Consider the following 14,445-nt stretch of genomic DNA (forward strand, 5'->3'; position numbering starts at 1 on the left):
ACATCACGTTTTGTCAAGTCGTTAAGCGACAACTGACTTTGAATCATTTAAAATGAAAGACAACAATGAACTCCGAGACTTGCAATGCATGAAGAACTAAACCTATAATAAAATTTTAATGAAAAGGTTTGAGTGAATAAGCCTTTCTATATACCAGCGAAGCCCCCGGGGTTGTGATTTTCGAATCGTTGATGTTTAAATTTTTTGGGATACCGGATTCCGACGGCATGCTTTAAGCAATGTCGATAACTATTCTAGTCACACACACTCACCTTAACTTACACGAGAATCGTTATGGAATATGTCAACGGGTCAGTAAGTTCGCTTACTACCAATGTTATTATGGAGAAGTGTACAGTTTATTGGATTGTGTAATTTTACTTCGTTTCTATATGAGTTATGTAAACGTTTTTGCCGAATTTATGTGACACAATCATGACCTGTCGGAAAACGGAAATATTAAACTGAGAACTATACAGGCTGTCCCAACAGAAAGTACTACTAGCTACTAATATGAATGGAAGTCGTCTGGGTTAAATTAAAAAAACACTTTTTATTTAATTTTTGAAAGAAATTTCCTCCTGGAGGAATCAGGAAGATTTGTAAATAGCATTTTTTTACTTGCTCAAGTAAAATTCTAAAAATCATTGTGTAAAAGAAAAATATGCAAATATTTCTATGGTCAGCAAACATCATTGTTTTATAAAAACACACATTAAATATCTCGAAAAAGGTGAGACTTTGCCATATGACATTTTACATGACATTAGTTTTATTTCTGTTAGGTAGATTTTTTTTTTCTAATAAATTGAAGTATTTCCTGTTGGGACACTTTGTATATATTTTATTTATTTTTTATAATTGATCTCGATGTGAAGAACAAGCTTTTATAGGCTTAAATTGACTTTGTATATGTACAACTTAATACCAAGCAACTAAACCATGGCCTCGAATTTCTTTTCATCTGTGCAATATAATGGCTGCTAGGCACGTGTCTTTTTCTCCATATTGTTTTTCCTTCTGTTTAATTCATATTTAAAGATTTTTTTACAATTTTACATTATTATATTTTTGCAAATCAAATAAATAAAAAAGCGAATTGTTGAAAGGTTATGCTTGTTGAACCCTAAATACCTTTATTTATTAAATTTTATCTGTTTTTACACTACTGCTACGCCTTAATGTAAGCTATAAATGTATAAACAAATTATTTATTAAGTATATATTATTATGGTGTAGATCAACTTAGGCAATTCATTATTGACATTTATTTTCAAATTATTTTCCGTCAAAAATGTATTGTATAATTGTATAAGTACATATAGAATAAAATGTTAAAATTTAATTATTTTCTTTATAAATTACCACAATTCTTACTGACTTGTTGTTGTTCACAAACTACAAGCACAGATTAATCAAAAAATAAACTTTTAATTAATAAGTTTTCATTTAAAACAGTCAGAAATTATCAGAGGCCTGCACATTTAAATAAAAGCGTTCGTAGAAATAAAATTACAGTTTGGGGTCGGTTGCCAAGAATAATTCCCGAATTGGAAACAACTTTTTAGTCAGGAACATGCAGATTAGACTGAACATGATAGAAGACAAATAAATAAATATATTTGACTGATGAAATAACCTGCAATTAATAGTTTCAAATTAAACCTAGGTATTCAAGTAAATTTAAAAGATTTAAAAGTGGTTTATATAGGACTCTCATTCACAGAATTACTCTCTTCACACCTTAACTCCTTTTTACTACATAAAACACTAAATAAATTAGATTTCAAATATCGCGCATGTGCATTTTGAATGGACCCTTTCTATAGTTACTTCATAAGGTCCTGATTATCAATATTAGGCAGGGCCACTATATCTCTAGCGTATGTCACTAACGGGCCAGCGTCCTGTGTTGCTATGCCCAACATCCAAAAAGCAAAGGAGAATGTTCTTTTGTTCTAGGGTTTTTAATTTATTAATGTTCCCAGATCGACAGTCAAATCTCTCTGTTAAAATTAGTAATTTCTCAATTATTCACTGGAACACTTGCGGTATTAGAAGTAATCGTGATAGTATTATTAGACTTATTCGTGACTTTGGTCCGGATATAGTCATGATTAATGAATCTTTTTTACTCCCACGGGAAGAGACATTTATATTTACCGATGCCTCTAAGGGACCAGATGATAGAGTTGGCTTTGGAGTATTTATTCCGTTTCTCAATGTTAGGGTCGGGCATGGGTTGGATAGCGCGTTTTGTATTTGCTCGGCAGAAATGGTAGCTATTAGTTACGCCCTAGATCTTATATTAGAGTATAATATTAAACAGGCAGTAATTGTCTCCGATTCCAAAAGTGCCCTGCAGAGCTTCGGATGCAGTGCGGTTGAAGCTTCCAACAGCTACATTCTACTAGATATTAAAGCAAAGATTGATATTTTAAAGCGCAGACTTGGGGGGAAAATCGGAAAAATCGACATTTAGAACTTCTGAGATTAGTCTCCTTCGCTGGAGAAGATCCGAAAATCCTCGACATTTGGAACTTTAAAGTTTAGTCTCCTTCGCTGGAGAAGATCTGACAATCCTCGACATTTGGAACTTCAAAAATCAGTCTTCTTCGCCAGAGAAGATACAAAAAATCCTCGACATTTAGAACTTCAAAATTCTGTCTCCTTCCTGGAGAAGATCCGAGAATCCTCGACGGAAGTCGGCAATGGGCGAATGATCCTGGTAGTCGTGCCCAACAGCTATCTGTGAAACGCATCATTGAATTGAATTGAATTGTTCTAGGGTTACGTTAACAACTGTGAACGACGTTATGACTAATGACTTTAGGAAACGCGTAAAAAATGTAAAAGATCCAGTAAAAGATTTTTGTTTTTATCACAGAGTTATGTTTTATTTATAACATTTATTTTGCCACTTCAGTTATTTTTTTAATTTAAGTTTTGAACAACTAAATTTATCACATCCTTAGGTCGAAAAATAGTTCTAATTGCATACAGCTAAAGTCAATAATATATGGTGTAAATTTCTGTTTACATCAAGGTACTTTAGCGATTTCCCAAAAATGAACTTGCCTGAACATATTTGCCGTTTGTGCCTACACGATTTTTCGGGACCTCCAAACAATTTGGGCGACAACACAAAGTTACATTGGATGTTGAAAGGAGTGCTTACAGGATTGGTAAGTTTAATTACTAATAAAAGTGTCTTATACTGTTGTATATGTACAATAATACAATACAAACTATTTTTTTCAGGATATACAAGTGACAGAGAGTCCGAAAGTTTGTCCGGAATGTTTCAAGTATGTCAAATTTGCTTACCACATTAAGGGAACTGTAATTTCCAATGAACACAAAATTATTGAGAATATTAAGTTGGCCAGGAGAATTCAAGAAAAAACTTGTAGATTATGTTTTAAATTGGGCGCCAAAAAATTTATAGCACTCTATAATTGTGATCAGCCTTTACCTTTTACAGAAATCAGAAACATAATAGAAGTTGCCGTAGCAGAGATTGTAAGTAACTGTTTTTGTCTACAAATGAACGCGCTAAAGAATGTTTTCTTTTTAGAATTTCCATTTGTACAAAAAGCCTGTAATCTGTAACAATTGTTGGCAAATTGTCCGCGCGATGTATTTGTTTAAGAAGCGATGCTGGATAGTAGAGAAACTTTTAAAGTACTACTGTATAAACAATAAAGTAGATGTTTTGAAAGACCAGGAAGTGATCAATATTAGTAAATGTTATATGAGCCATGTTAAAAAGTATTTTGAAAATAATAGGGTCATTGGAGTAGTGAAGGAAAAAATTGCAGTATTTCGCCAAAAGACAAGACACATAGACCTACTCCAAATTGAGAAACGAATTTTTGAAGGGCCTAGCTTAATAAGGTTTTTTAAAAATGGTGCAAGTTTCATAGACAAACTTATAAAGCCCATAGATCAGGCCAATTTCACCAGTGGTGGCAACAATCTAAAAGAAGCCACTGCAAAGGACGAACCTCCTAGTAAAGTACTTTCAGTTTGTACAATTTTTAAGGGAAATGAACTTCGTTATAGCGATAGGGTTGATGGTAATTTTATATTTGAAAATCAATTGCCAGAAATAAAAGAAGAAATTTTTGAGGAAATTTATGAAAGAGAAGAGTGTTGCAATGAAACCGAAACCAATGACGTGATTGATATAAACGACTTAATACTGGAGTTTTCAAACTCACTAAATTCAGATGATGAATTTTCCATGGATTTTGCAAGTTTTAATACTGAACACTATGCTTATATACAAGACCTGCAAGACTTTTTGGATTCAATTTGGCCCCAAGAAAACTCAATATGTATCGACGACATGGACAGACAGCTCCATCAAGCTGGCGAATCACAGTTAAATGAAACTATGCAACTTAATATTAATACCTCCACCCCAAAACACCAAATTGCACCTAAAAACAGTAAAATGGAAGACCAGATAACTGCCAATACATCCCAAGTAAACTGTCCATTGCTTGAAAGGACTTTATTTAATTTAGATAAGTATGGGGAAGTCAGCGTTTTTCAGAGAAAATCCAGCGGCACCGGTGGTCAACAAAAATTAACCCATGTGAGCAATCAATATAGTAACACTGTGCAGAGCTCAAAAAAATGGAACCAAAACTTAAAATTGTTTAATTCCATTAGAAGAGATTTGAAACATAAAACTGACATTGATGGCCAGAAAAATATTAAAGAAAATGCTCAAAATAAAATTGCGCCCCTCGTTCCTTCGCCGCTGATAATTTCGACACAAATAGAAAGGCATACCTCTAACAATGACAGGAAAGAAATAAAAAATTTTACCAAACACAATGGTAAAATATGTGAGACTGAATGTCAGGAGAGTACTCAGAAGACTGTCATAGAAAGTAATCAAATATGTGCAACAGTTGAAACAGCTCAGCCTAAGGGTGTTGAACACACTTTAGCCTCACCTGCTCTAACTACCATAATTCCAAAATGCAATGGGCCATTAAATGATAGCTGTAACTTAAAAGAAATGGAAGTAGTGTCCTTAAAACCTGATAATAAAAAGCAGACCATGGATATAGTCTTGCAAGAAAATAAGAGCAATAATTGCAAATCAGTGGTGTCTGAGCAAATTAATTGTCAAAGCACAGTAAGCACAAAAGAAGAAAATGACCAAGCGGCGAGTAATGATAATGGTCAAGTGAACATCACAAACGTTATCACGATTAATGGAACGACCAGGACAAATTTTTCGGGGGCAACCGTCACCATGAACATTGAATTCTCGGACCAAAAAAGCGCGGAAACGGTTCCTACAAAAACCGACCCTCCAAAGAAAAATGAAGAGAGCGATATAACAGACCAGAACAGTGAACAGATAAAATACGAAGCGACAAACAATGAGAGAAGTGCGGAACAATGCGATCCGGGGAAAAAGAGCATCGATAATCACAAATACGAATACGAATGCAATAACGAAAACATCGTGCATCGGAACCAAAAGATTGCCACGATGAAAACTAGTTCATTGAAAATTAAGGAGTAAGTAAATTAAAACAATACAATACAATAACTATCGCCATTAACGAAAAAAAAACGTTTTGCCAAAATAATCATCAACTTTATTATTATTTTTTGATATATTAAAAACCCATCATTCGGAACAGTATAAAAATATTGTGGGCATTTAAATTGATAACAAACATCTATTTATTATTTTATTCTCTGTCCCGACTTTCAGAATTTAAATCCGAATGTGAGATTGTAATGTTGTGTTGCCGTCCAAGCCTAAGCAGGGTAAAGTGCAACATCCTAATATGTACAGTTTCCCAACTATAATTATAACATTTTACAGGAAGTATCACCATTGCAAATATATTAAAGAGATGGTCTAAGCCTCTCAGACTACTTTAGCATCGATCAGAAAATTATTTTATTACGACTAACGATTTTATTAAAGTTACAAGATAAATTTGTTTATTTTACAAACGCATATTTCAACGATTTTGATTTATACTATGGTTCTTTTTTGTATAATTAAATCTGTCAAAACTATAGGGATAACAAAAAAAATTATTGATGTAAATATGATATTCCTACTGTTTTTTTTTACAAATAGAATTCGGAGTCGGAATAATAATCAAGACACTGAAGGCACTAACGGGTGGCACTGCGACGTCTGCCCTTTCAAAACGAAATACAAACAGCACCTTACGCGACACATGAAACTCCACGACGACAACGCCAAAAGCTTGGATTGTCCGAAATGTCTCTACTCCACGAAAATAAAGCGCAACTTTCTGAGGCACATGGCCGTCCACACGTCCAGCAAAGCGTTGCAGTGTCCGAATTGTGATTTTAACACCACTGACCGAACCGCATTAAAAAATCACACGTGCCTAAAGGACGAGGACGAGCGTGGTTCCCTCGTTAAACGCGAGAATTCGAAAACCGGCAAAATCGACCTGGGTTTCGAGTATACCTGCCCCGAATGCCCTTACGTAACGGCTAGACAGGAACAGTATGTCGCGCATTGCCGCGCGCACAAGAGTACCGAAAAAGTGTACAAGTGCGACAAGTGTTATTATATAACGTCGATAAAAGATCACATGCAGTTGCACGACCAATCAAAGGGAAAAATCTACAGGTACAAGTGCGAGTACTGTTCGCTCACGTGCAAGAAGAGGACCCACCTGGTGTCGCACATGCTGGTCCACGAAGGTTCCTACAAGTTTGAATGCAGTGAATGCCATTACAAGGCGAAGAGGAAATCGCACTTGGTCACTCACATGCTGCAACACCAGCGTCCAGAGAAAGTGTTGAAATTTCAGTGCCTGCACTGTCCCTACAAGGCCAAGCGGAAGGAACACCTGAGGATTCACACTCAGAACGTGCACTGCACCCAACAGGCGATCAGTTTGAATTCGATGGCGCTCACGAAAGAAGAGAATTGTTCCGATGTCATGTAAGTGCACTTTTCAGAAATGATGGTTGTGTTGGGTGGTTTTGATGGAGGTGTATTTTGGCATTAATCTGCTCAAAAAGGGGGGGCCTGTTCATATTCAAAAAATTATACAATTTATGACTTCTGTTTTTAGTTTGTTGGAGTCCGATACCTACACCAAGAAATCCATCCAGTGTCCGTTATGCTCCTACCAAATTAAATGTAATTGGAGTTTGTGGATCAAGCATCTGTCTGAGGTCCACTATCCTTCCAGAACTGACTATTTTGAGTGTGCCAAGTGCACGCACAAATCGACGAGCAGGCGGCATTTCATACATCACCTCAAACTGCACAGGAATTGAGAAGAGTCCTTTTGATAGAGTCCTTTTGATATTACTTTCATTTGGGCATCAGTTTCAATAGCAATTAAGTAGAAACTACGTTTTTGAAAGTATTGTAAGGTGACAGAAAGTGAAAGCAATATAGTGCCTTTTTGAAGATATCTTTTAGTATCTAGAAGGGAGATTTGTAATTGTGCCTATAGTGATTGTGTTGCGGAAAAATGGCGTCTTCCCTATTCGTGATATAGTGCCTTTAACAGCTTTTGATATTATCTCCAGTGGTCTACTAATGTATACTGTCCAACTTCTTTACTTTACGTCTAACTTGTCTGAGTGTGTTTATAAAAAAAAAACAGTTTTTTTTTCAGTTTGAGTCAATAATAGCAAATGATTGTTTATTGAGAATTGCCAAATTCCCAACAGAACCACCCACGCCAGTTTCAAAAATATATATTTTTATATTAAATTACTGTTTACAATATTAATGTAAGAGTTTGCTAAACAAATGTATTGTTAAGTCTACACTTATTTACTAATGTTTCAACCAATATACAATTTTTGCAAATTTAATAGCGCCTTTTCTTAAAACCCAGACCAATTGCCACGAAATATATTTAGCAACCCACAGCGATGGCATGAAAAAAAGCATCAGATGTAGACCAATTTCAACATAATAATGCAACCATCATGTCAGAAGGTGAAAAGAATGAATAGGTTTGTTTGTTTTTTTTTATCAAATTTGAATTGACTAACAGAAACTTGCAGAAAAAGAGCAATTTTCTTCAGTAGCACTTGTATTATATATTAAATGAATGCACAGCCTTAAGAGGTGTTCGAGACATTACTATGCATGTACTACGAGATTTAAAACGAAGTTTGTTTTTTAGTGTCAAATTTGTACTTATTGTGTATAATATTTCTTAGTTGAGGGCTACAAAATTATAAATAAGTTTATATGAACTTTTTATTTATTTTTATCTACTCAACACGCTGTTAAAAATTCTCCATTATAATTCGAAACACTCTTTATAAAGCCAGAGGTACCGCAGATGTTTTTAATGAAGCAAAAAATCATATTCCAATATTGCAAAGCCAACACGACAAAAATGCATAAAACGTGGACCAGAAAGAAGGCAAAATTTCCCATTTGTGTAAACCAACTGCTCCTCATCGATATTCCCGGCAATTAAGAACCTATCTGTTATGTATGTGACGTTATCATAACCAAAATACAAACTGCTCTTTATTTGGTTCCTTTATAAATTTCCTAGAGTTACATTTTTTGGAGCCCTAGACTAAACACACAATTAACCCGTAGTTAATTGTTTTAAACAAAAGATTTGGCATCTATTTATTAAATTTTATTTATTAAATTAGAACAATGGAAAATAAAAAGAGGCATTTTAATATACCAAAGACAAAGGTGATAAGATCTTTTTTAATTTGGCTATTGAATGTATACAAAAATAAACTTACAAAAAAGGTTTTTTTGATTTCTGTACCTTCTCTTTACAAAAAAATATATAGATTTAAAAAATATTTTACATTTTTTATTATACGCAAATGGTTGCTTATAAATTATTTTAAACATCTTCAGAATCATCAGAAAAAGAGTTTGGCCTGTTTCCCAAACATAAATGATCGACATGGATTTTAAAATCTCCCTATTGATTCGTCCATTACGTTTATTGATTTATTTATGTTTATAGTTTATTTATATATCATCATATAATATAATTAATTTAGAGTCTCTTCAATTGAAAAAAGGTATGAAATAATAATTTCCAGCAAACAACTAAACGAAATAAAAACAGACATACCAATCCCCCGAGATTACAATTACAAGTTCTTACAAAGTCACCATTAATTTTTGCCAACGAAACTGTTTTCAATCTCAAAAAGTACGTACTCTTGAAATTACCTATTTATTATTTTATTTCATGTTAAAGGACGGGAGGCATATGATCCCCACAGCCAACTTCGTGTTAGTATTAAATTTCAGTCTCATCATTTAAGCATTCAAAGCATTTTTTTCCTAACAGGTTGTTGTAAAAACGGCACTCGCCGACAAAGCAATTTTTTGTACCAAACAGGCGTTTTTATCGCACGCTAGAAGTGCGACCGCCTGTGTTTAGATATTTAAATATTGGTGATGTTTAGAGAACTATTGGCCTTACGAGCAGCGTATCAACAGAACGATGTCTTCGTGTGAAGAACCGTGCAGATTGTGCTTGCGAGAATGCTCGAACCAGAACTTAAATGCGCGTAAACGTCAATATCGCCAAGTTCTGTTAAAGGTGTTTCCGGGAATCGTAAGTATGGTAAAAATATTGGGATTCTCCCACGTTACGGAAAGATTCAAAATACGTATTTTTGAAACAAAACTCTTACGGTTGCTAGATAAATTAAAAATAGATTGACTTACCTGTTATATGGATACTAAGACGATAACCACTATATACGAATGGGTACAAAATAAACGTAATAAAGTGGCACATCAGGCGGCTATGACCTTCTTACACAGCAGCGAATGATTTTTCGTTCGTGTACATAAAATTAACACACTAACCGGCAGCCTTCGCGATGTCTGCACACTTGACTCATTGTTTCCCGAATATTTTGCAAGAAATGCCACGACCAAAGCGAAAGCCACCGAATTGATATTCGGTGCTGTCAGTCGCCATATTGGATGCGACACATGAAGTGACGCGCGCATACGCTAGTTGAAAATCGAATGGGATATATTTTTTGTTGTTACAAGTTCTCTGTTATCAGCATCAGCCCTCAATGTAACTGGTCGTTATATAATAATTACCATACAAAAATTCAAATTTTGAACGTGAGTGCCAGATACCACAAAAAAATCCAGTCAATCATACTTTACACTTTTCGAAAGTTTTTACAATCTTTCAGAAATTAGACATGACCGAATCAATCGCTTTATGCGACGAATGTTTCGCGGCGGTTATGGACGCGAAAAAATTTAAGATGAAAGCGTCACGAAAATCAAATGCGTCGTTGTCCAAGAACGGACCAGTATGTGGTTTGTGCGCGAAATTACAATCGAAAGACGATGTCAATATGCATAATCTCGACGCCGACTTGATCACAACGATGACGGACGTAATTGAAACTGTCCTGACAACCACAGTGAGTGTATAATTTCTTTGACGTCATGGGTAGCGCCTCGGAGACGAATTTCGGAAAAAATCCAGGCCAAAATTCAAACATGGCAACTTGTGAGTTTCCATTAGCACCTGATTACCTGGTTACCTGGCTATAATAACGTACAAGCTCAAAGTTCAGTTCAACATTTCTTTTAAAACCACTTTAATACTTTTATTCAATGAATCTCAAGAGACCCAAAAAATGTGTTACTATAAAAAAGTCGGCGTTTTCTCTACTTATTTTTTATAATTAATATTTGCAGAAAATGAAACCTCAAAAAAATCAAAATGGTGGATTTTGTGAGTATTCGTTATTTGCCACTTTACCCAAATGATTTGTATTAGCGATGATATAGTAATTTTTTTATGATGTGGATATAGATTCATCAATAATTATTTCATTTTGTGGTACTTATGAAATATCATTTAGTCAAATTGACTAAGAAATAAACTTAAAAAAACTAGAAAAAGTAGCGAAAAATTAATAAATAATTCAGGATTAACTTTTAATAGATTTGGGTTTGCTAGTCGATAGACCAAAGCCTGAATTTTATAGTAAAAGCGATATCAATACGCTCAATACAACTAGGCGTTAAAAATTTGGATATATCGACCTGATAGTTTGCAAACCTTATCCAGTGATCCAGTTGGCGTTGGCTGTTGTCTTCTTCAAAGCTTGACTGAAACTGTCAAGAAGTTTTGAAAAAAGTACATATGTTAGTAGCGATAAAGATTTCTTTAACGATACAGTTTTTTTCAGCGCCTCTACCGTATACTACGGTGTGTCAAATGTAGCGGCGTTGTACGCAGAAGAGTTACTTAAACTCATTTAGCACTTCCGAAGCAGCTGTTTGTTATGAAAGGAATATATCCAGTATAAGAAATCAAAAGCAATTTCATTTCAATTACAGATTTCGGAAATGCGTCCAATAAGGCTTTTAGAATGGAACGTGGAATCATAATAAACACAAAGAAGCACATATATATATATATATATATATATATATATATATATATATATATATATATATATATATATATATATATATATATATATATATATATATATATATATATATATATATATATATATATATATATATATATATATATATATATATATATATATATATATATATATATATATATATATATATATATATATATATATATATATATATATATATATATGTTTAGTATCGAAGCCGAATTGATATGAATATTAAATATTATATACCACAGAAACAAGAATTGAAACTTTTTAATTGATTGGTGGTGTGTCATGTGTCCTGGGTTCGAATTATTGGCGCTGGATTTTTGACCGAGATTTCGTCCATATTCCATGTGCGTCCATTTGATTTTCCCTTTGCAGAGATTTCAAAGCGACGTCATTTGTCACGGCTGCTGGACGAACGCGAAAAATATTTACGATTTTAAAATTAAATGCTTCAAAGTGGAGGAGACGTTGAACAGCTACCGTCGCGAAAATAATGTGATGCAGTTGACGAACAATCAGCTCCGAAGTGTATCCAAAAAACTCGGATTGGACAATATGTGCGCCCTGATTGACCTAACCGGGGAAGACAAGGATAAGGACGAGCTTGTGTGCATCGATCTGGTTTCCAAGTCATCTTCTTGTTCGAGTGATAGATTGGCGGACGAGGACGACGACATTTTCGACGAAGTCGAGATCAGAAAAAATGAGACGAACGCGTTTACAACCGACGAAGGCAGCGACCATTTTTTCGAAGACAAAATTGACGTGACCGACACGCAACTTTTAATTCCCGATGTTGGAATTTGGGACGGCCCGAAATTACAGGATATCGAGCACCATATACCGGCGTTTCAAATAGAGGCCGGAAATGTGAGAAATTGGACCCCGAGCAGTGTCCCGAGCGAAAAAACGCCGAATGCAGTTTGCAAGACTTGTTATCCAAGACCCAAGAAGAGTGGGTCTGCGTGTTGCTTTGATCGTGCAGACTATGCGAATCCTCTAGATTTATCAGTGGTTAAACACAACAAGCAAGCGGCTGACCAAGGATGGTAAGTAATTGGATTGGGCCAATTTTTTTCCTAGCATTATATGCCGAAGCGTGGTACATATAAGTCATTGCTGACGTTTCACGTAATTCCCCGAAAATTTCTACGGAAGCCCTCTTTTATAACACACTGGACCACCTTATGGGGTTATGTCTTGCGAGAATTTTGCCTTAAGTCTGTTTCGCAATTGGCAATTCTGGCAAATGCAATGCAGCGATATAAACTTTGGGCCATGCACTAAGTGATGACGTAGCGTCGACTATATTTTGTTTCAGTTTTTGATTCGTTTCAGATTCTTTATCAATAGTGTACTATGCAATTACTATTTTGTAAGTATCAACACAGGAAAAACGAGTTAGAGTACCTCTATAATCTCAAAACATTTCCATGTCTCCCCCTTCTCATTTTGGTATCATTATCAGAGTATCTTATTAAACACGGAAGTATAACCTCTATAATCTCAAAAAAAATTTCATGTCTCCCTTCTGATTTTTATATCAACATCCGAGTATCTTATTAAAAACGAAAATATAAACTTAAAATGTGGAATAAGATAGACGTGTCGGGCAAACTTTCAGCTTATTGTGGTAATTGATGTTTAATATAGGACGAGTTTGTAAATCGAAATGTAGTCCGGACCAAAGAACTTTTCGATCGTGACATAGAAAACTCATTTTTCATTATGCCACAGAATATACAAACAACTTTCTATTCTGGGGCGATAGTCGTGATCTCCAATACTTCTCTTGACATATCACAACGTCTGATCGATACGCATTAATACAAAACAATTCAACAAAATGGTCGCCGAAAACTGTTAAAATCACAAAAAAGTAAAAATTAAAATGTAGATAGGGAAGTGCCGAAAGGTTAGTCAAACAGGCAAATTGTTTCCCATTTAGTAACTTTTAGTTTGCAAATTCGCTGCAAAATTTAATACAAGAACTATGCATTAAAACTTTAGTTGGTCCAAATCGTATATGAATTGTTTTTCTAATTGGTGAATGAAACTCTCACGAACTTTTAGTCTTAGGAGGTAAAACTTGTATTAAACGTTCTCAACGTCGGCGCCAGCACTTATGTTTTGAGGGTCACCAAATTTTTAACCATTTTAGGCATGGTAATAAGCTCTGGTGCTGTCACGTCTGTCTCGCGTGGTATGAACACAAGTGTAGTCTCCTCCACCACCTACGGGTGCACAGCGCGCAGCAGTTGTTCGAAAGCTTATTCAGCTACCGAGCTGCACCACAAAATGCACCCGGTAGCGTCGCCAACAAGTTTTTCGTGTGTCCCTATTGTTGCAACGCATATCCGCAGAAACCGCTTTTAATAAGTCACATTGTCGACCGTCACATGAGTCACAAAATATAGGCTTCCTTCTCGTTTGACGTTTTTCAAATTCAACATAAAACCAACAAACGACTGCACTGCGATAAGGATTTGGTCGACTAAATTAATTACCGGAAGTTTGACGTCTTTAAATACCATGAATAAAAAGATCAATATAAATCATTATTTATTTTTACTTTTAGCTTTGAAAACCAGCTTTTGTTAAATGTTAATTTGAACATTTCGGATTAATTGTAAGTTGTTTATTGTTAATGATGTATTTATCGCCTTATTAAATAATTATTTTTCGGTTTGATTTTTTTTTGATTCGCAAATTTATTTTCCAACGGTGGCGGTGCTAACAGTAATCAAACTTGGCCAGTTGGAAATATTCCATAATGTTACCATTGAACCTTTGACTAAGCTACAATAAACTATTATTAGTGGCTCTGTTAGTTTTTGTGGTGTGTGGTCCCTATAATATAAAGGGCCAATTAAATATTGAAAAGTATCTATATATCGCGTTGATTGGCTCATTTGTCGGTAAGTTGCAGATATATTGGCTATATGTGTTTGGTGAGTTTAAGGAATAAAATTCTTAAATCAAAAACTATTG

The 14,445-nt window shown here is 34.7% G+C and overlaps 2 protein-coding genes across 3 annotated transcripts; both read left to right on the top strand.

Moving 5' to 3' along the window:
* Positions 1–2,810: 2,810 nt before the first annotated feature.
* On the top strand, positions 2,811–7,322 carry LOC132700077 (uncharacterized). Its single transcript, XM_060667195.1, has 5 exons — positions 2,811–3,185; positions 3,262–3,522; positions 3,578–5,547; positions 6,125–6,970; positions 7,104–7,322. The coding sequence occupies exons 1-5, from the start codon at positions 3,069–3,071 to the stop codon at positions 7,309–7,311; spliced, it is 3,402 nt and encodes a 1,133-aa protein (XP_060523178.1). The 5' UTR covers positions 2,811–3,068; the 3' UTR covers positions 7,312–7,322.
* A 2,123-nt stretch (positions 7,323–9,445) lies between these two features.
* LOC132699622 (uncharacterized) lies at positions 9,446–14,111 on the top strand. Of its 2 annotated transcripts, XM_060666440.1 has the most exons (4): positions 9,446–9,602; positions 10,204–10,440; positions 11,830–12,503; positions 13,616–14,111. In XM_060666440.1, the coding sequence occupies exons 1-4, from the start codon at positions 9,489–9,491 to the stop codon at positions 13,869–13,871; spliced, it is 1,281 nt and encodes a 426-aa protein (XP_060522423.1). In that variant the 5' UTR covers positions 9,446–9,488; the 3' UTR covers positions 13,872–14,111. The 2 variants fall into 2 exon arrangements, with proteins under 2 accessions (XP_060522423.1, XP_060522424.1); XM_060666441.1 differs by lacking the exon at positions 10,204–10,440.
* The last annotated feature ends 334 nt before the right edge of the window (positions 14,112–14,445 follow it).

The sequence above is a fragment of the Cylas formicarius genome, unplaced genomic scaffold, assembly GCF_029955315.1.
Source record: "Cylas formicarius isolate icCylForm1 unplaced genomic scaffold, icCylForm1.1 PGA_scaffold_3__17_contigs__length_32017465, whole genome shotgun sequence".
Lineage (NCBI taxonomy): Eukaryota > Metazoa > Arthropoda > Insecta > Coleoptera > Brentidae > Cylas > Cylas formicarius.